The sequence below is a fragment of the Sceloporus occidentalis genome, unplaced genomic scaffold, assembly GCF_023333645.1.
Source record: "Sceloporus occidentalis isolate IW3139 unplaced genomic scaffold, rSceOcc1.0.p SCAF_5, whole genome shotgun sequence".
NCBI lineage: Eukaryota > Metazoa > Chordata > Lepidosauria > Squamata > Phrynosomatidae > Sceloporus > Sceloporus occidentalis.
This window is the reverse complement of record NW_028316985.1, coordinates 18,067,918-18,089,736: the sequence shown is the minus strand read 5'-3', so window position 1 is coordinate 18,089,736 and position 21,819 is coordinate 18,067,918. Positions and strand designations below refer to the sequence as shown.

The 21,819-nt window shown below is 39.5% G+C and overlaps 1 protein-coding gene across 6 annotated transcripts in view; it reads left to right on the top strand.

The window, feature by feature from the left end:
• The window catches only part of LOC149311719 (voltage-dependent L-type calcium channel subunit alpha-1C-like), a 487,833-nt gene that overhangs the window by 327,933 nt on the left and 138,081 nt on the right, over positions 1-21,819 (top strand). For all 6 annotated transcript variants that reach the window (XM_089527751.1, XM_089527750.1, XM_089527748.1 and 3 more), the window contains 8 exons: positions 357-517; positions 2,088-2,313; positions 8,797-9,004; positions 10,345-10,465; positions 11,560-11,674; positions 12,996-13,116; positions 13,219-13,291; positions 21,238-21,370. In XM_089527751.1, coding sequence (XP_089383877.1) covers positions 357-517; positions 2,088-2,313; positions 8,797-9,004; positions 10,345-10,465; positions 11,560-11,674; positions 12,996-13,116; positions 13,219-13,291; positions 21,238-21,370 — 1,158 coding nt within the window. The remainder of the gene's footprint in view (positions 1-356; positions 518-2,087; positions 2,314-8,796; positions 9,005-10,344; positions 10,466-11,559; positions 11,675-12,995; positions 13,117-13,218; positions 13,292-21,237; positions 21,371-21,819) is intronic.

The following is a 21,819-nucleotide window of genomic DNA, read 5'->3' as shown; positions in this document are numbered from 1 at the left end:
AGCTCTAAAACCAAGGGACACAATTCAGAAAACAGTCTGATCAGACACCTCTAATTTTAAGAAATTAAAAAATGAAACTGTGTTATAGAGATAGTCTTCTATAAGAGAGTCTTGTATAACTTTTCTGAACTATTGGACAACTACATTGAATTACAGTGTCTTCTTTTATCTCTTTCCTTGCACATTTAGATAAATATGGAATATGCTTGTATATGATATTGATCCAGTTTCCAGTAACTTCAAATAAATTGTTGGGGTCCTAAGTCATATCTGAGGGGTTTGGTCTATGCAGCAATAATAATAGATTGAGTCCCATTTTGCCCACTGAGGATTTCCCTTTCATTCCCTTTTTGCAGCCGTTACTGGCGCAGATGGAATCGGTTCTGCAGACGGAAATGTCGAGCTGCTGTCAAATCCAGCGTGTTCTACTGGCTTGTGATCTTCCTTGTTTTTCTCAATACCCTCACCATTGCCTCTGAACATTACAACCAACCAGACTGGCTCACTGAAGTCCAAGGTAAGATGAGACAGAAGGTTCTGTTTTTTGTTTGTTTGTTTACTTTTGTTGCCGAGTGGGTGCAGGCATTTGCAATTAATTAAAATTATTTTTATGATTGTACATAAACTATGTGTACATAAAGTAAAATCATTTGACTGTGTACATTCTAGAAATTATTAATTACAAAATGGCAAATACTTTTTCTATCATTTTACATGGAATACACATAAATCAGTGCATGTTTGTATATTGTACCATTATTGTACAATTGTACAGTTCTTTTGTTTGTTAAAGAAAGGACACTATACCATCTTAGTCTACTTTATCCTGTATGTTCTGCTAGTGTGGGAATTAAAAATATGAATAGATACTGAGACCCCAGTATTATCAGTCCAATGTTCTAACAACACAGCAACAATCCACAGTCAAAGAATCATTATTAGTTTCTTAGAATCATAGAGTTAGAAAGGGCCTCATAGGCCATTGAGTCTATGCTCTCTATGACAGGAGACTACTGGCAAAAGGCATTACATACTAAGGCTTGGTTCTTACCATCATGTAAGGTTCTCTTGCACATGTGGGTTTTAGAACAGAAATGGTCAAATATCTGAATCTGGTACATCTGATTTCACCTGACCAGATATGATGTGATTCCTTTATGTCTTCACCATGGCTAGAGAGAGTCTATTCTTGTCCCCTAACTTAACATATTGAAAAGAAAGATGCTTACAAGATAAGAAATGCATTTGGCACAATGATGCATTCTTACCTTTCATTAAAAAATTAGACATTGACATAAGGATCTAAGAGATGAAACAAAAACATCCAGGTGATCAGTCACCTGGTCTGAAAGTAGCATGGGCCTGTTTTACTTTTAGTTAAACCAACTCACATCCTTGGGTCAGGATTGAGGCTACATCTACACTGCAGAATTACACTGCAGTTTGACACCACTTTAACTGCCATGGCTCAGTGCTATGGAATTCTGGGACTCATAGTTTTGTGAGATATCTAGCCTTCTCTGACAGAAAGCTCTGGTGCCACAGCAAACTAAAAATCCCAGAATTCCATAGAGTGGAGCTATGACAGTTAAAATGGTGTCAAATTACATTAATTCTGCAGTGTGACAGCAGCCATAAAACAGCATGAAAAAAAATGGGAGAAATGGTTTCAGGTGGAAAAGCAGTGTGCCACTATACTGGTAACACTGCCCCCCATCAAACAGGAATGTGAGCGTGAAGTGTTATTCTGATTCTTATCTGAAATGTGTCTCTCACCCCAGTGATCAGAAAACAAAAGAAGTGAGTTAAAGAGCAGCTGTACATTTTTCTTAATCCAGAACAGAGTGGGTTAAATAGTGAAGAAAACCCAGAATGGAAGCCAGATGAATGCTGTGAACCCCTTTTCACAATTACTTGAGATCTAAAAAAAAAACCTAAAACCTAAAGAGAGTAGTTCCAAGGAATATAACCTAATTCAATATGTATTTATTTATTAAGATTCTTGATGTTATTCTTACAGTCTTTCTGCTGCTGTAGTCTGTCAGTGTCATAATAATGATCATTACTTGTCTCTTTATCTTTATGAGACACTGCCAATAAGGTACTGCTGGCTCTTTTCACGGCTGAGATGCTGCTGAAGATGTACAGCCTGGGTCTCCAAGCATACTTTGTGTCTCTCTTCAACCGCTTTGACTGTTTCATTGTCTGTGGTGGAATCTTGGAGACCATATTGGTGGAAACAAAGATTATGTCACCTCTGGGTATCTCAGTGCTGAGATGTGTGCGACTACTGAGAATCTTTAAAATCACAAGGTATAGTTTCCTTTTACTTTTTAATGGAGTACATTGGAGGAGAAAGATAGTTTATTTGTTCCTATACAGGATCCCCAAATAAGGGCAAATAAAGCTTTTTTGCATCCCTTTGCATAAATAATCCCTTCCTTGAATTTCATTTCTTACTACAGCGTTGGATAGATGAGAGGTATCATTGTTTGTTTATTCATATATATTTGTACAGGTCCTCTGGAGGACATTTTCTTCAGTCAGCCAAAAGTAGACTGACAACTGTTACCCAGAGGACATATTATTTGGCCACCCTTGGATTGTGGAATGTCCTGCCAGAGGAGATTTGTCAAGTGGATACATTCTCTGAATTTAAAACAGCAGTAATTCTTTTAAAACCCTAAATGGCTTGGGTCCAAGCTATCTCAGAGACCGCCTCTTCCCATACAATCCTCCCCGCGCTCTCCGGTCCTCTGGGAGGAACTTGTTGCAGCCTCAAAAATCGAGGCTTGCGGCGACCTCCCAGAGGGCTTTCTCTGTTGTCGCCCCCAGGCTCTGGAACGACCTGCCGGACGAGATCCGTCAATTAACATCTTTGGACAGCTTCAAAAAGGCTGTCAGGACGGATCTCTTCAGGCAGGCCTTCCCAGACTAAAATATCCCAGCCTCAGGATCTCAGGATCTCCCCCCTCCCCAGTAATGTCTCCAAAGCCTCCTTTTCTTTTCTTTAGAATTGAAGTTGCAGTGGTTATCGGTTGGTATTATTTTGTTTAATTTATTGTTGTTCTAACTAGTTATTGTGGTTTTAATTTAGATATGCAGTTTAATAACTTTTTAAGGGGGGAGGGAAATACATTGTTTTTATGCTGTATGTTATTTTAATGTTGTAAACCGCCCAGATTGGTTCGCCACAGGGTGTTATATAAATAAAAATTTATTATTATTATTATTATTATTATTATTTATCTATTTATTTATTTATTTCAATTCATAGGGAAAATGGTATCTGTAAGCCACCCTATAACAAAGTTCACAGGACAGCTCTCAAGCAATAAAACAATTTAAAATTCTTTGCCAGGAAAATAATTACAATATATTAAAAAAAATTATAAATGTAGAAAGAAAACATTCTTAAGAAATTAAGAGCTCATTAAAGCTGTCGTATATTCAAAGGTCTGGGGTTCTAAAAGAATCTTCATCTGGCATTGTAGTGGCACTAGTATAGCTTCCAGGAAAGCCTCAGGAAGGAGGGTTTCAACAAGCAAAGCACCACGACAGAAAAAGCCCTTTTCCTATACACCAGTCACTTCACCTTATTTGACAGGAATGATGTACAGCCTTTGAAAAAGATCTTTAGGGTATGTACATGTGGAAACAGGTTCACATCTAAGGCCCAACAACCACCTTGAACTGGAAGGTGGAATTAGGGGAAATGATGAAACACTGATGATGATGATGCACCTCTTGTCCAGTCACAATTAGTTGCCTTGTAGCTATATTTTGAACTAATTGAAGTTTACATCCAGTTTTCAATAGCAGTCCCACATACAATAATCCCATCGGGAAGTTACCATGGCATGGATAAATGAAACAAGATAGGGGTCTAGCTGACATACCAGCCTCAGGTGATCGAAGCTGCTCCAAACTATTGATATTACAGTGGGGGTCACTGTCCGGGGGCTTGCAATCTACAGATTTAAGCATCCATGTACAGCAAGCCCTGTTGTCCCCAGTGATAGTGCATGCATGTGGCCACACACATGTCACACTGCCATTAGGAACAATGGGACTTGAGGCACTGCATTTTCTCATATCCGTAGGGATAATCCCCAGTTCAGAAGGTTTGGATCCTGACCCTTTTGACAGTTGGCAAGTTGTTTAGTCAATTTCAATTGTGTGCTGAGTGAAATTGGGTTTTTATAATTTATTTAGACAATCCTTGTATGTTTTGTTTTATCTGTTAAAATAGCTACATATCTGTATGTAAGAGGGTTTTAAGCTTTGGCTAGATCTATTGGAACAGTAGCCCATTTGCTAGCAACATTATTATTATTATTATTATTATTTACCCCGCTCTTCAACCAAGGCTATCAGAGCGGGAGCCAAGTTGAAGGTTGATCTTGGCTGCTCTGCCCACCCACAAGAAATCAGTCCCATTTAGTACTAGTAGTCTTCAGTTCTGTAGCCATCGGACCTTATTAGTAGTGGTTTCACTTGTATAATCATTTGTAAATATTGCAGTCCCATAAATTCTCTGAGTAACTTACTTACCAAATACAACATTGAAATGCAATATAAAACTATTAAAAAACCACAATTAAAATTAGATTAGGAATTTAGAGGTTTGAACTATTATTTATAATATATATGTCTGAATTAATACATAAACAGAAAATGGCTACCACATTGAGTGTTACATGATCGCAAATGAGTGGGGGGGGTCAGCTGGCAAAATAGACAAATGTGTTACTAAGGACAGATATACATGGCAACAGGAATTGCTCCTCAATCATAGTGAAGAGATAGGAAAGGTGGGGGAAAGAAGCTTTCTAATGTTGAAGCCCAGATGGTAAGCCTTAACATAACCAAAGCAATAACACATGGTAGAGATGGAGCCCAGTTGTTTCTGTGTCTGTCAAGCAAAAGTCTATTAGCTCTCATTTTCATTGTGATTCACCATCTGGCTTTTTGGAATTGCTTGTGTGTATGAGCAATTGTTACAAGCACAAGGGAATAGTGCAGGTTTTCAGTCATCACTGCATTTATTGTATCCTATAGGCAACCATTGTGTGTTTGTCCATAAAGGCCTAGCATACTGTGGTTTTTTAATTTCATTTTTTAAATTTCATTTTACTTCATTGTATCCACACTGTAATCCTGCACTACACAAAACAACAGAGTCCTATAGTACCTTAAAGATTATAAATTTATTATATCATCAGAGTTGGCAAACTGAAGTTGCATGATATGCATGAATTTTTTTCTTGGAAGGAATACACACACACACACACACACACACACACACACACACACACACACACTTTGCCAGAGCAATAATGAATGCTTGCTGTACTCTACAGGATATTGTACTGAAAAGCAGGAAAGAAAAGAGTCTTTGAAGAACATCTCAGAGATCTATAGCCTAAATCCAAGTTTTAGTCCCAATTACAGTAAGGTCCATTAATCAATGGCATCTACATAAGTGTTGTCTCATCATACAGCAATTGATTGTAAGAGTATACTTTATAGGATTGTGGTCAGCAGAAAGGTGATTCAACTTATTATTTGGCACATGGACAAAGATATGCAGTTCTGTAGTGGACAAAAGTGAACCTGATCACTTCTTAGTTAAACCAGGGTGTGCAGGGTCCAGGACTGAAGCTTGTGTGTGCAGATATGTATGCCTGTGTGTATATGTATAAGTATGCATGCACACATGTATATGTTTTACTAAGTTCCCAGGTTCCACTGTGGAGCCAAGTGCTCCAAGTAGCTCAGTAAGACAAACATACTCTAAAAATAAAGGATTGTGAAGATGGTAAAGATTGGTAAATGCTCAGTTTAGGAGGGGTTGTCTCAGTCTCAGAATGGAGAGAAAGAATTGAGAGAAAGAGAGAGAATTCTGGTTGGAAATCAAACCTTTATTAAGCTACTGCATGGTACAGAGGTACCAAATTTATCCTAATCTATTTTTGGCTTATCTCTATTCTAGGTTGTTTCAAAGAGAATGATTGATTGGTTGGTTGGTTGGCTGAATGATGGATGGATTGATTGATTGATTGATTGATTACTTCATTTATTTCATTTATATGCCACCTTTCTCCCAGAAGGGACCCAAGGCAGCTCACAGATTTTAAAAAAATTTTTTTAAAAATTACAATAAAAATTAAAATCATCTAAAACAAAATAAAGTTACATAAAAATATACAAAAGTTAAAAGCTTGACTAAAACACACATACTTCAAAATCCTAAATTATTTCAAAAACCAAAAGTTTTTTCATTGTTGGCTAAGATAGTGACATCTGTGTTTTCTGATGGTTCAATGTACACAAACTTTGTTTCATGCCCAAAATTATTTAAAATATTGTATAATTTTACTGTCAGGCTATGTATATAAGGTGTAATTCATTAATGAATTTAGTATTTAGGCTTGGGTCCCATCTCCAGGGTATCTCATTGTGCAAATACAGGTATACTAATATTTTTAAAAATCCAAAACATCTCTGGTCCCAAGCAATTTGGATATGGCAGACTCAACCTGTACCACAATTTTGCAGTTCTTTGTGTGTGCTGTGAAGATTCAGGGAAGGTCTCTGAACATGGGTAAAGTTCACCTACTGTGCAGGAGTTGGAAAGAAGGGAGCATAGCCCTACACTGAAGGCTGCAAGGCAACGCCAGTCCTCTGAACAATACTTAATATAGTGCAGGAAGCATCATCCATCTATTTAGTCAACTGGCTGAAATTTCTTATCTTTGCAGCAGCTTCTGGCATAGTGCTCAAAGACAAGGAATGTTCCCTGTCCTCTTATGTAAGCCATACATGCAGCTTGAAGATAAGGGACCTGTGCATTGATTAAACAAGGTGTAACATTCCCTGTCTCCCTTAGTGGTTCATGAGCCAATAAAAAGTTATAGAGGTGTGAAGTCAAAGGCTTTCACAGCCGGCATCCATAGTTTTTTTGTGGGGCTTTTGGGCTATGTGGCCATGTTCTAGAAGAGTTTATTCCTGACATTTCACCAGCATCTGTGGGTGGCATCTTCAGAGAATGCTGACATGGAAGTGAATGGGGTGTATATACTGTGTGACCCTTGGTTGAGAAGATGTGATTTGCATGTTAATCTGTGTGTTGTTCTGTTATTGAATGACAAGGCCTCAGGGTGGAAGGATATGCAAGGAGGATTTGTGTCTATTTAATTAGTGATCCATTGTCTTCTGGGAAAACCCCTGACCCTGGGTGGTTTTCACATGCTGGGTCATTGGTGTTTTTCAGGACTGGTAGCCAAACTTTGTTTACTTTAAAGGTTTCTTCTTTCCTGTTGAAGTTGTCTGGGAGTCTACCCTTAAAGTAAACAAAGTTTACTTTACACAGCCACATAGCCTGAAAACCCCACAAAAACTATGGAACTAAGTCATAGAGGTGTTGGTTTGCTTCTGCTTTGCTTCTTCTTTCTGTGTGTAAGTAACCACAGAAGACATTAAGATTGAGATTTGAAGAGGTCCGTTTTTTATTCCACAACCATACTGCCCAATACTATCCAAAACATAGATATGGGACCACACATAAACCATTGAGAAGCTCAGTATCTTAGGTATAAAATGTGCATATCCTGGAGGAAGTAGAATCTGCTTGCTTTTCCAGTATTTTCAGAATCTCGAGTAATTTGAAGAGTTAAAAATGTTTATGCCTCTCTTAACACTGAAGACAATTTTGGTCAATTTGACAAAGGTTAATACATTTTTGTTTAACCTTGCCTTTATAATATGAACGTCTTTGTGTTGAAATCTTCTTCATTGACACAAAGAGAATGTTTGTCATCTGTACTATGAACCTAGTTGAGATTGTGGGGCAAGGCATATCATGGATGCACCAGCTTGGTCATCAGTGCTTGGGCAATAGATGATTAAAGCAGGGCCTTTTCTGGAGTCTGAAACAGGGATTCTCTGCTGGTGCTGCCCCTCTTGTGACTTAGGTACCAGAATAAAATTTTCTTTCAGAAGAATTTAAACAACCCTCAGTGATGAATATTTTGCTGCTTTCAGTTTTGGGCTGTTTGTTTTTATTGCACTATTTTATCTTAATGTAAGTAAAATTACTGTATATGTGATTGTGTTTCTCCTCTCCTCTCTTGTTATCCATCTTGCAAATTTTAATTGAATGGTAGAATAAACAGACTGCAATAGGTTTAAAAGTTTAAGAGTGTAAACATTATTAAGCAAATAAATTTGAATTAAATCTTGTGGAAATGCCTTTGAATAAAGGTAATTCTGTACCAGTTTCTCAGAAAACAAGGTGCCTGACCCTCTCCATTTAGCAATGGGCACATGCACACCAGATTTTAAACCAATCTGCTGTAGATTCCAGACTGTTCTCCCATCTGTTCTTTTTGGTTATCAATGAGCCATTCTCTGGAGAAAGGTATTCTGGCTTGCTTTGAACAGCTGTGAATGTTGTAATGGGGTTGGCTAGAATATAACTCATTGAAGCAGCATGTACTAATCACTGCATATTAAGACGTTTCTCTCAGTAATCTTCCAGGTGTGCAGGGTGCAGACATTCGGATGGAGGCAGAATATTGTGTTATATATAGGATGATCATAAAAATGCCCATTAATTTCCATAGGTCCCAGTACCATAGGGCAATATGTAGATTATTCAGGTGTAGGACAGGTGTAGGAAAAAAACATTTTTATACACATCAGGCAGTCAGCCTGTTAGTGATATCTGTTGTAGAAAAGAAGCACATGCTTTGGTCAACAGGAATGTAATTCTCTCTCTTTTTGGCTCCCCAGATACTGGAATTCCTTGAGTAACTTGGTGGCTTCCCTGCTCAACTCTGTGCGTTCCATTGCCTCCCTTCTGCTGCTCCTCTTCCTCTTCATCATCATCTTCTCCCTCCTTGGGATGCAGCTCTTTGGGGGCAAGTTTAACTTTGATGAGATGCAAACCAGGAGAAGCACATTTGATAACTTTCCCCAGTCTCTGCTTACTGTGTTTCAGGTATGACTTTATTGTATCTCATTTTATTTGAAAGAATCTAGATTCAGCAATGGCGTAACATAGTCCATAAAGCTGTTAGGTCAACTGAATGCAATACTAAGCTTAATTTTAAAAATTAACAGGCAGCTGGAGATAACTGCCCCTCCAGAAGCTTTTTCTAAAAGCAATAAGAGAGAAACACATGTGGTTCTCTTCACAGAGAGAAGGATACCAAAGGAGTCACTTTTGAGAAGACTCTATATCATAACCCACTTGCTTTTGCTTTGCCTTTACAACAATGCATTAAACAGAGTTTCCTTGTAGATCCTCATGAAAGAAAGTGTTCATAGAGGAGGGAAACCTCTTAGAATGTGCTGGTTCTAGTCACATCAGAATATATCTTCAGGTCTAAGAGACTTGAGCTTTCATTTGGGAGCCCAAATTCACTCAGTGTTTTTGCATTCAAAGTAAACATATAATTCACCAGTATTAGGGTATTTTTACAGATGATACAAAAATTGTTCTTTGAAAGACACACATGTATTTAGGAATTCCACAGACATCTACATTATAAATATTCACGCTGAAGCGTTTTCCCACTTTTCCTCACTGCCTTATTTTATACCATCCACATGAAGAAATATTTTATATTATCACCTGGTTACTCCAGTTGCAGTAATTGTGTTGCTAATGTAACTGTTCTATCACATGGGACTGAAATGTTTACCAGGCGTCAGACTTTAAATCCATTTTTCAGTTATGTCCCCATTCAAATTTAATAATCCATATTGTATGATATCTGTGTCACACAAAGTCACTAGAGGGACTACACGGTGTTACTTACTTCTCCTCAATGCATAAAGAAACCAGTGTGGTGTAGTGATTTAAGTGCTGGAGAAGAGCTCCAGGAGACCAGGGTCTGAATCCCCAGTCAGCCATCAAAACTTACTGGATGACCTTGGGCAGGTCACACACTCTCAACTTAAGACAAAAACAGTGGCAAACCTCACCTGAATACATTTTGTCAATAAAGAAAACTTTGAAACAGGATTGTCATAAGTCAAAGTTGACTTGAATGCATACAGCAACAGGGGAGGAGCATAAAGGGATGCTGTTGTACAAAACTGGTGGCCTAAAATGATACAGGAGGATGTGCTTTGCTGTCTAGTAGTCCATGACAGATGCCACCATCAACATTTTGCAGTATGAATAAAAACTGTAGCAGATGTCTTATATCTTGAATTTTTCTCCTAGACATAAAGGATGCTGTTCTTTATAGTAACAGACTTTTTTGCAGGTTTTGTGCATGCTGTCTAACACTATGTCCCCCCCCCCGACCCAATTGTTGGGAATTCGTTTAGATCCTGACTGGGGAAGACTGGAATTCGGTGATGTATGATGGGATCATGGCTTATGGAGGCCCCTCTTTTCCAGGGATGTTGGTCTGTATTTACTTCATCATCCTCTTCATCTGTGGAAACTGTATCCTTTACTCCTAGCTTTGTGTTGTTTGGTGTTTTGATTGGATTGTGTGGCTAAGAAAAAAAAATAGAGTGCTAAAGGGTATACGCAACTGAACAGAGGGACCAGTGCAAATGGAGCTATCTGGCCCACATTGCTTTTCCTTTTATGTGCCACCAGCTCCCTACTCATATATCTGTCCCTTCTTGTGGGGGTCTTGTGAGTGAGCAGGAAAGAATGGCACATACTCAGCAGCCATCTGGGTGGTAGTGGGGACTGGGTGCAACTGAACCAAGTTCATGACAGGATCCAGAAGGAAAAAGTGAGGTGAGTGTGCCCTGACAGCTCATCACAATGGGCACTTACCTGCTTTCTCAACTTGGATCATTAGTGGGTAGGCTCAGAAGTGAAAACAAAAAAGGGCCATGAGCAGTGTGTGTTTGTTTAAATAAAGCATGTCTAAATCATCCTATATTACAATTCTAAGTCATAGCCATGTTAGTCTGGAAAGTCAGTATGCAAAGGGATCTTGTAGCACCTTTGAGACTAACTGAAAATAAGAAACTGGTAGCATGAGCTTTCGTAGACTTGAGTCAGCATCTGAGGAAATAGAGTCAAGTCTACGAAAGCTTGTGCTACCAGCCTCTTTCTTTCAGTTAGTCTCAAATGTGCTACAAGATTCCTTTGCAAACTCATCCTATATTATCAGATTTTGGGACAGAGCATAATCAGTAAAATCCAACATGTAATACCCAGAAACCCTTCAGCTGGGACACTGCCAGGCTGAAAGGTAGGTTTGGGGGTGGGTTTGACATCATCAGATGTAGTTACATCTAAGACTGCAGGATCTTGACCAATCTTTCTATCAAATAAATAATGGAAGGGGATGGGGTTAGATTTAAGGATAGATCTAAGCCTTTGTCCATCTCTTTACCAAATCTTACATATGAAAATGAGAAGGCTCCAAGCAAGGTTTCCTTAGCATATGGATGGTGGGGCTGAAGAGGATTATCACAGATAAGCTTGACTCACACCACATAGTGTTGTTCCGTGTTATTCAGGGTATTGTTCCATATTATTCAGTATGTGTTTTCTTTAAAGCAATATGCAAACAGATATCTTACTGAATGTCTTTTTGGCCATTGCTGTGGACAATCTTGCTGATGCCGAGAGCTTGACATCTGCTCAGAAAGAAGAGGAAGAGGAGAAGGAAAGAAAAAAATTAGCTAGGTAAACCTTTTCTTTCCTTGAGGCTGGAGTGTGAAGATCAGAAGGACTGGAATATTCTAAATCACTTGTATTTAAGCTCTCTATGTGTGTGTTCTAAAAAGAGGTCTGGTAGCTATCTTTTTGGGGGCCAACATCTGTTGTCCTAAGAAAGTGTATACTCTCAAATTTTCCTGAACTCTCTATCAGCTAGCAAAGCATCTATTTCTATTCCTTTCTCTCAGTGTGTGTTTATACAAAGACATTCATATGCATATACAGTATATATGCATGCAGATATGGATAAAAGATGATTGAAAAGAGAAGCTTAAGAATCATCATCTTCAGCTACTATTGTATGAGGATGTAGCAACTTGAGCAGCCTTTAGTGGGGTTGGGAATACGTTATTTGGCTGAGATCTTAAGATAACTTGACAAAGAAAAGCCTTTTCTCAAAACCCCCTGAAAATCTCTCTGGAGAATCAAGGAATTTCTGAATATAATGGGAATAGTATATGGGAGGGCCAGCAGGGAGAAGATGTGATGAGAAGCTTTCCTTCCATTATCTTTCTTATGTTAACTTCATATATGTTGTTGATGTTTAATTCTCTGTTGTGTAACATAAGGCATGCCACAAGCAATATTGAGTATACAAAGGCGGGTTACAGATCGCCATAAAGTACGCGCTCCGCGCGTACTAGGGTTAGGAAGGGTCTTACCTTCCTCACGGCCCTTCTCCGTAGTACGTGCAGAGTGCGTACTTTATGGCGGTCTGTATAAATGGGCGCCGCCATTTTGATGTCTTGGATGCATAGCGTCCAGACGTGTCGCAGAGGAAGTGAAGCTGCGAGGGCGCACTTCACCCCTCGTAGTGCCACTTCCGCGTTTTGAAAAGGAGCGCCATTTTGGCGCTCCTTTTTCGCTGTGCCAGGAAGCCTCGCGGTCTGGCCGCTGGGGCTTCCCTCCGCAGCGAATGGCGGCGGCAGGAAAACGGCTGCTTGAGGGCAGTCTGTAATCCGCCTAAGGTTGTGATAGAGTTAGTATAGAGCACTGCAGAACAAAGAAAAATAATTGATTAAGGTGATGGCCTAGAAGGGGCTATAAATCCATCTTTTTATTATGTTAATAATCATCACTTCCCTTGCAAAGGCTTTTTTCTAAGTACACCCTCATGCAAATGCAATAGACATAGATTCATTGGCTTTTATGGTTTCAAGTTTGTGTGGAGAAGATAATTTTTAAAAGATGGGAGCCCTAGCCTTGTTGATATGATGGCTGTCTATAATGGAAAACATTGTTCTGTATGTCATGACACATGCATTTTCTGACTTTGCTGAACTGTTAGGACTGCTAGTCCTGAAAAGAAACCGGAGCCTGAGAAGCCAGCTGTGGAGGGGGAGACGAAGGAGGAGAAAATAGAGCTAAAATCTATCACTGCTGATGGAGAGTCTCCACCTTCTAACAAGGTTTGCTCCTTGCTACTACACACCTTGCTTTGAGGGTTTTTATGAATTCATTAATAAATGAATGAATAAAGCATGCTCTGTTTCCTCCCCTCTTTCTTCCAGAGCAATATAGATGAATATCAGCCTAATGAAAATGAAGAAAAGAATCCCTATCCTACTACTACAGAGGCACCAGGTAAATAGTTGCCCTGCTGACACAATCTTCTTTATGGCGCACAGGAAGCTTAAGCTCAAATGCATAAGGCAGTTCCAGCTGGATCACAAAGAGATACATATTACCTAATGAAAGCTCACTAACTAGCATTACTTTTGACAGACTGGAATGGTTTCTTTAGCTCTTGTGTAAATATTTCTTAGCAGTTTCTACACGAATATTGTTCTTGATACTAGAACTGTATGGATATAATATCATGCTTTACTATATTTCATACATAGTCTCAACAAATCTTACCAAGAAAGCTCCATGATAGGGTTGCTTTAGGGTCACCATAAGTCAGAAATGACTTGAAGGCACTTAACAGAACTGAACAGAAGATGTAAATATGAATCATATGAAGATTATAAATCTGTATATTAAAAGCACTACAGAAAATATGAATAGTACAAAAACATCTAAATCTGCTTCTGAATGCAAATGACTGCCTAAAGACCAAGCTAGATATTACACAGAGTTTTGTGCTTCTTACCCTTCTATGTTTTTTTTAAATTTGCTATTAACAAAAGCAGGCTGGTTGTCCAGAGAATAGCTGGGACCATGAGGTTCCTTAACCAACAGTCCCCTGGCCATTTTCAAACTGAAATTAATCCCTTAATCTGCAGATAAACCACAAGTGAAAAGGCAATGGGTAATTTAAAAATGAAAAATGACTAGCAGGGGGAAAGGTTAAACATCCAGCCTTCTACTACTTATTCTGACTTGGCTGTTTTTTGGTTAAAAAGGAATAAACAAAGGAAAGTAATATAAAATTCCATGTAATGTCAAATTTGACTCTAAAACACTTTCTTTGGTAGAGCAACATCTGAGACTTTGTCTTGCACATTTGCAACTAACCTTACCAATGACTTCTGTTTATTCCTCTTTATCAGCTTCTTAGTGATCATCAAACATGATGGGCTCCTTGTCGTTATTAGCAAACCATAGTGATCAGTGTGGATAATACATTTTTATTCAGTCCATCTGGAACAACCACTGATTTTAGACCTTTTCTGATACATACTTTCTACTTGCAGGTATTCCTGGTATACCAGCCATTTGCTAACTCAGGGTAGCTTTATTCTTCATCTTGCATCAGCTGTTCCAAAACTATTTTTGACTCAAGGCTTATTATTTTTATTGGCAAGGATTTCTGGAGGATGGGCTGACAGTATCTGGAGATGAATGTGTCAAAACCATCTTCCAGAAATCTTTCATACTGACCTCAACTCTGAAAACATTTTGCATTGTACCTGCTGTTAGAACAAAACTGATTCTCTTGTTCAGACATTTTCATCACTATGTCCAGATGAAAGAGTATTAAAATCTTACTGGAATCATGACTAGAGAAAGTTCACCTTATAAACAGCTGTCCCTACAATTGTAAGACTTACTTGGGTTTGTGTGGCCAAAGGAAATCTTTACAGATAAACACATGACCTTTTACTAGGCCTAACTTGTATTCCTTTCTATTGCATGGCTTTTCCAGGTTTCCATAATCTAATTTTAGGTTTATTATTTGATAAGATTCTTGTCTTCTAATAGTTGGATACAAGGCAGCTTCCATTGTAATTAAAGCAGCTCTCGGTAAGAATGTACTAAACTAGGCATGTTAGCATTCATGCTAAGTTAGGTATACCAATAAAACATTAATTAAAACTATTTTAAAATGTTAGATTAATAATAAATAAGCAGTAAAATATTTAAAAGTCTAGCACATCCATTTAATAATCTTCTGCCAAAGCAATCATGTGTTTGTCTGAACAGAAAGATTTTTGCCAGCTGGCAGTAGGACAACAGGGAGAGGTTAGCCTAAACTTACTTGGAAAGGAGTTTCATCATCTAGAAATCACCACAAAGAAGCCCCTGTCTTGTGCCTGCACCAAGCATACCACTGAAGGTAATGGGGGAAAGTGCCTCTCCTGTAGATATCAAAGCCTGGCCAAGTTTTGAGAGATGATAGATCTATGACTTAGCAATGGTACAGATGGGCTAAATAAAAGCAATTTCCAACAGCTTTGAAGGTGGGGCATTTAGATGATGCACGCCTCCAAAGCAGGCAGAAATCAAACTGAAGCAGTGCTCTGTGGCTAAAAACTGGAGCAAATAGAACCCGGGATAGTCCAACTCAAGGCGGAAAATGTGCCTCTTCATGGCTGCATATAAATACTCCAACATAAGTGTGAGACTGTAGCAAAGCAAAGAAATGAAATTGTGCCAACTCAAATGGATGTAATTACAATATACACAAGCCAGACAGCCCAACATAGGTGCCTGGAGTGAAGGGGGCATGTAGGGAGGCCTCCATGATTGTGTTTTGTCAGTGTATCCCTTGCATTTCCTTCTTCTGTCCCCTGCCTCTGAGGCCAAGCATCCTGAGAAGGAATCTGAAATCAGACAGTTCACAGGTTTTCCCACTTTAATACTTGGTATTCCCTTTTCTGTTATCCTGGTCCTGAAGTTAGCCCTTCCATCTACGTCTAACACTTATGATGACTTTTTTCTATAGTTTTTCCTGATCTTCGGTCAGTGTGCAACATCTGTGCGGCTTTTGGAATTACAATTAGTTTCCCACAGTACCAGAGAGCCAGTGTGGTGGTGTGGTTTGAGTATTGGACTAGGACACCGAGAGACCAGGGTCCGAATCCATATGGCCATGGAAACCTATTGGGTGACCTTGGGCAAGTAACATTCTTTCATCCTCAGAGGAAGGCAAAGGCAACCCTTCTCTGAACAAATTTTACCAAGAAATGCTTGTGATAGCTTTGCCTTAGAGCTGCCATAAGTCAGAAATGACTTGAAGGCACAAGGATGAAGCTGCTGAAAGTCCAAGCTCTGTCAGCCCGTTAACTGCTGTCTTTTGCTATGACTTTCTTTTCTACCTTAACAAACTAAGCACACTGGGAGCTGTCCATGGTGCCATTTTCTGCTACCTTCAACCTTTTAAGACTGAGTCAATAGCAGACTGACGTGCCTTAATATGTATTGACAGAGATGGAAAGAACATCAGAGCATATTTAAAGATATTTGAAAATTGGTTTATTGTTTCCAATGTAGGGAAACCCTAACAAGGAGAGTCCTAGAATAACAAGAATCTTTGCAGAATCTTTGCAGTTTGATCCATAGTGTTGGTGACATCTGGCTTCACCAATGAAGTGGATTGGACTCTCCCCCCTACCCACATTGCTTCATTTATAGAATATTCTTTCTGGAATCTGAAGTTATGTGCAACCAAAGTTGAGTTCCGCATGGTAGTTGCTACTGCACTTCCAGTATTTCATGAGGTCAAGCAGGTCCAGACTCATGTGTTCTGCTCAGTATTTTATAAACTTTCCCAAATTTCTTACTAATCCCCCTGCCACCGTCTTTGATGTTTTATCTTCAGGCTGTAGTGCAGCTTCAAGAGTCTCCCAGCGGCAGGCCCTCCAGGCACTCATTATGCAATTCTCCAACATGCCTCCTTGTCTCTTGCAACTGCAACTAGCAAGCCTTGTTCAGTGGGAGAATTGTGATGATAATGTTGTTGATACTGTATTTTTTGAGAACAGAGGGGATGCTAATTTCATAGTCTAAATTGAAAGTCAGACAAAAGAGTTAGGCTGTTTCACCAAAGCAGAAGGGGATATTACAGCATTTCTAGCTTTCAGTCTGGAAGATAATGTCAAAGCAAAATTTAGCATTTAAAACGCTCCATCAGCATTATCATCAACAACCAAATTCACTGCATTTATTTAAGTTGAAGAACATTTTATGGTTTTTACTTCATTAAGCTTTTCTAGGAAGAGCAACTGTCATCCCTATGTTATAGACAGGAATAGATTGCTGAACAAATTTAGCAGTTATGGGATTTCTAATTGTAGATGACTAACTTGTTAAAGAATACAAAGAATAGTAATAATGAGATTTCACACAATTGTGGAATGTAAACACTGGGGTTCAAGCATCTGTGTTGGGACTGGTAGTTAAGTTGTTGATGAATTATCTGTTTTAATTTGTTGTAAGTCTTTCTCATACACCCTTAAGTCTTATGTTGGGAGAAAGGTGGGATAATAAAGAAGAAGTAACACGAGTTAGCTATGGGTTCTAAGACAACCATGCTTCTTTTGAAATATGCCCCCATGGCCCTCCTAGTCTCTGTCCTGCCAGTAGACTACCAGGAAACAGCACAAAAATTGTTACTGTGGCTTTTAAGTATGTATGTATGTATGTATGTATGTCTCTCTCTCTCTCTCTCTCTCTCTATATATATATATATATATATAGTATATATATATTTTTAAAATCTCTAAATAGACAATGCTTTACATATTTAATTCCTTATAAGATATATTATCAATAAGCTAAGAGGTTGACATTAAGTGTCAGTTCCAATATTAAATTTCTTATAAAATCAATATGTTCAAATGAACCAGATTTTTAATGGTATAAGAGATGAGCAGGAATTAATTAGTGATTCTTTGCACTTCTTCACTTGGTTTTTCCTTCATTTTTGCAATTTTTTTAGTATTGTGGACTAGAAACCTACTTTTTATAATTAAAAAAGATGACATTCAGGAAAGTACAGACTCTGCACAATAGTATGTGGCCCATTTCTGCTGAGCTACTGAATTACACTGCTTCCAAACAAAGAAACTTGTTTTCAGTACTGAATGCTTGATTGCTTCAATATAACATTTTGTGCAGTTCTCATCTTTGGAAGGGCTGCAGTTCACTTTTTTGCTCCTTTTAAAGGCTTACTTTGACACACATTATGCTTTGTGCATACTTACCTGATCTTGTTCTGTCCTTGTGGCTAATGTTGTGGGTTGAGTATGGAGCTGATATGTGAAAGGACCCTGGCATAAGACAAGGAATTGGAGGAGTGACCTTCTAGTCCCTTCTGTCCATACATTTGCAGAGGTAAAGATGTAGCAGCATCATATCCATTGTATAGTAGTACTTGAAAGAATAGAGTGTTTTCAAAAGTGATGTGTTTAATCACCTTGCAAAACCCCATAAAATTAACCTGAACTAATTTTCTTGGTGAAGGGAAGTAAGAGAATAAGAATTCCAGCTCTTAGTATCAGCAGTATGCATATTAAAGGGTAGTTATCTTCTCTTGTGCATTTTCCACACAGCTAAGATTCAGGAATGTGCTGATTCATTTACGTGTATCTAATGTTCAGAAAAACATAGGCTAAAGGCAAACACTAGACATGAACACAGAATCATCATGGAATGGAATAAGAAGTCCAAGAACGTTTGCTTTGAGGGGTTTTGGCAGGACAGTAGTGTGGCTACTGCTGTGTATCATCTTGCCCCATTCCTGTAGTGCATTGTTGGAATTGCACTGGTAAATTTTCTGTGTATGGAAAGTATACTGCCATGTTGTGCCCAAGCCACATTAGACTTCAACCAGTATTTGAAATCCTCAAAGTGTTCTTTCAAACCTTCCATATATCCCCAGAGGCCACCCATGGCCACTTCTCAGCATTTTTTCCTTGGGGTTCGGCATAGATCTGCACAGTGCCTGAAGCTCTCGTTTTTAAGAACTTGGCTCAGGAGTTTTAGTCTTCAGTTCCACTTTCTGAATTTTAAACAAGCAACAATTCCATCAATTTATTTTCCTTCCTTATTAGGAAAAAGTGTCCATCTTTGGGAAAGTATTATATGCACACTTCAATGGCTTCAAGGCGTTGGTGAGGGAGAACCCTGGTCAGATGTTAGCTGCATGCAGTGTGTATAGATTCATGGAGGTGGAAGAAACCAGTGACTAACTTGGCCAAATGTTTTCCTACACAATCCATTTGAGGACATGCCATACTGAGAAAGCATATGCACTAAACCGGGGTAGGCAACCTTTTTGAGCCGGGGGCCAGGTTGCTGTCCCTCAGACAACTGGGGGGCCTTACAAAATTTTCAAATGTAGGACACATTTTTTTAAATGGAGGACATGTGGAAAAAACTGATGTTTTTTTAAAATGTTAATATAAATGCATGTTTCTTAGGCATGATCAAAATGGAGGACATTTGGCATTATTCCTAGACAGACGACAGAAATGTACTTCCCTTTCTGGCCAAACACCAGAAGAAGAGGAGAAAGAAGCAGAGGAGGAGGTAGAGGAGAAGAAGAAGAAGAGGAGGAAAAAGAGGATGGGGGAAGAGGGGAAAAGGAGGAGGAGGAAGACGAGGAAGTAGAGAGGAAGAAGAAGGGGAGGAAGAGGGGAAGAAGAGGAGGAGGAGAAGAAGAGGAGGAGGAAGAAGAAGATGAAGAAAAAGGGGAGGAAGAGGAGGAGGAGGAAGAAGAGGAAGAAGAAGAGGAAGAAGGGGAGGAAGAAGGGGAGGAAGAAGAGGAGGAGGAGGAGAGGAGGCAGAAGAAGAGGAGGAGGAGAAAGAAAAGGAAAGGCTCTTTCCCCTGCCTGGCCACCTCCATCGCCGGCGGAGGAGACCAGGCAGGGGAACGGGGCCTCGCTGAGGGGAGGCTCTTTTCCCCTGCCTGGCCGCCTCTGTCGCCGGGGGTGGCAATTGGCGGCAGGACCGGGCTGGGGCCAGTCCCAAGGCCTCACCGGGCCGGATGCGGCCCACAGGCCATAGGTTGCTGACCCCTGCACTAAACTATATACTACAGGGAAAGGCTCCAAGAATCCATAAAAAGTCTAAGAACATAAGGTTGCCTATGTTACATCATACCAAAGGTCCATCTAGTGTAGTATTTTGTCTCCAGGCATATGTTGTGGGAAGCAGAAAGATTGGTTGTGATCGAATAGCCAATGATTTGTCACTCTCCCCCCACCCCACCCCAGACATATCCAGCAATTCTGATAAAATAGACAGGGCAAACAGTGTTGGCACCAGGGACTGGCATATTTGGGCTATTGTCAAGGCCCATGCCCTAATAGAGGGCTCAATACCATTTAGTGAAGGCTTCTGGCTCTGCTGCTGTTTCTTATGCTTCTTGACTGTTCATCTGTTCTTTCTCAATGATAATTAAAGGAGTATATAGAAAGAACAGTAAACCCCATAACCTTTTCATCTCCTGGAGGCTGATCTGGGTTGGATGCAAAGGGAGAAGCATACAAGTAAACAGTGACAGCACTGGTGAGGAGAAACAGGCATAGTCATAAGGGGTTCTGCTGAGAGGATCTTGCCCATGCATCCCGCAGAACATGGTACTGGAACTTGCAGTCACATTGACTAGGAAGTAGGTGAATGGCCGCAGAAAGGGAACCTGGAACTTGGTGATTGCTGATTTACTGATAGTCCCTAGTGGTTTATAGGGCTATCCCTATCAATGATGATCATCAATGGCTTGTCAGGAAGTGCTGTCAAGTTTGAGAGGGGCAACTAAACCTTTTTCTTGCTTTTTTATTCCATGAAAAGCTCTGAGGGGAAAAGGCAGCCAGGAATCATTGCTTCCCCTCCCAATTTGTTTTCCTTTTTCCCACTACCAAAAGTCAATTGTCATACTCCCACTTTGCTGTTAAACCTCAGAACTCATTTCTTCCACACTGACAATTAATAACTTCCAATTTGCAGCCACTTCTCTTTTCCTTGCTATCATAGCATTTCTGCTTTTCCACTTTGCCCTAGGAATTGCTTTACAGTTCTCATAGATTGCTTCCTCTAGTAGCCTGCTTAGTTCCGCATTCAGTTTGCTTCATGTGAACTGCCACTGCTACCTTGCGACGAACCTTCAGTGAGAAATCATGGGAGTTGTATTGCAAGGCATTAAATTGGCAGCTAGTATTTTAAATTTATATTGTCTCCAGGGGCCTGGAGAGATGGCAAAAAAAGGGAATTGCATTATATGTGACCCATATGCTATACTTTGCCCACTCTTATTCTACAGCAGTCTTAATTCCTGATACAATTAGCCATAACTTTATGAGGCAAGTCAATAAGCAATTTCTGATTAATTATATTATTAATTTTTTTTAATTACCTTTCAGGAGAGGAAGAAGAAGAAGAGCCTGAGATGCCAGTTGGACCTCGCCCACGCCCAATGTCTGAACTGCACCTGAAGGAAAAAGCTGTACCAATGCCAGAAGCCAGTGCTTTTTTTGTATTTAGTCCCAGTAACAGGTATTTTGGAATTGTTGCTCTTTTATGACATTTAGACAGCAGGTGCAAAGTCCTGCTTCTATGGAAAAATGTATGTTGTGGCATGTCTTCCATAAAGGCCCACTTGAGAATTCCAAGCTATAGATAACATATGCTACCACTATAGGCCTCAAATACTTTTAATAAGAAACAAATTATGAAAAATTTGAGGACAAGAAAACACTACTGACGGGTTATCTGAATAAGTGGTCAGTGAGGAAAATGGACAATCATTTACATGAGTGCTTTTCTACTTGGGAGGAGGTAATGTATATTTGGCTCAGCAAAATCTCTGACCCTTCTTGGTGGAGTTGCTGAGGTTGGTGTCACCCGGTGCAGGGACAGGGGAGCGAACTACACTATATAAACAGAGTGCCATGAGGGTGAGGAGAAACTGGTTTAAATGGCCAGTATAGACAAGCCCTAGGACA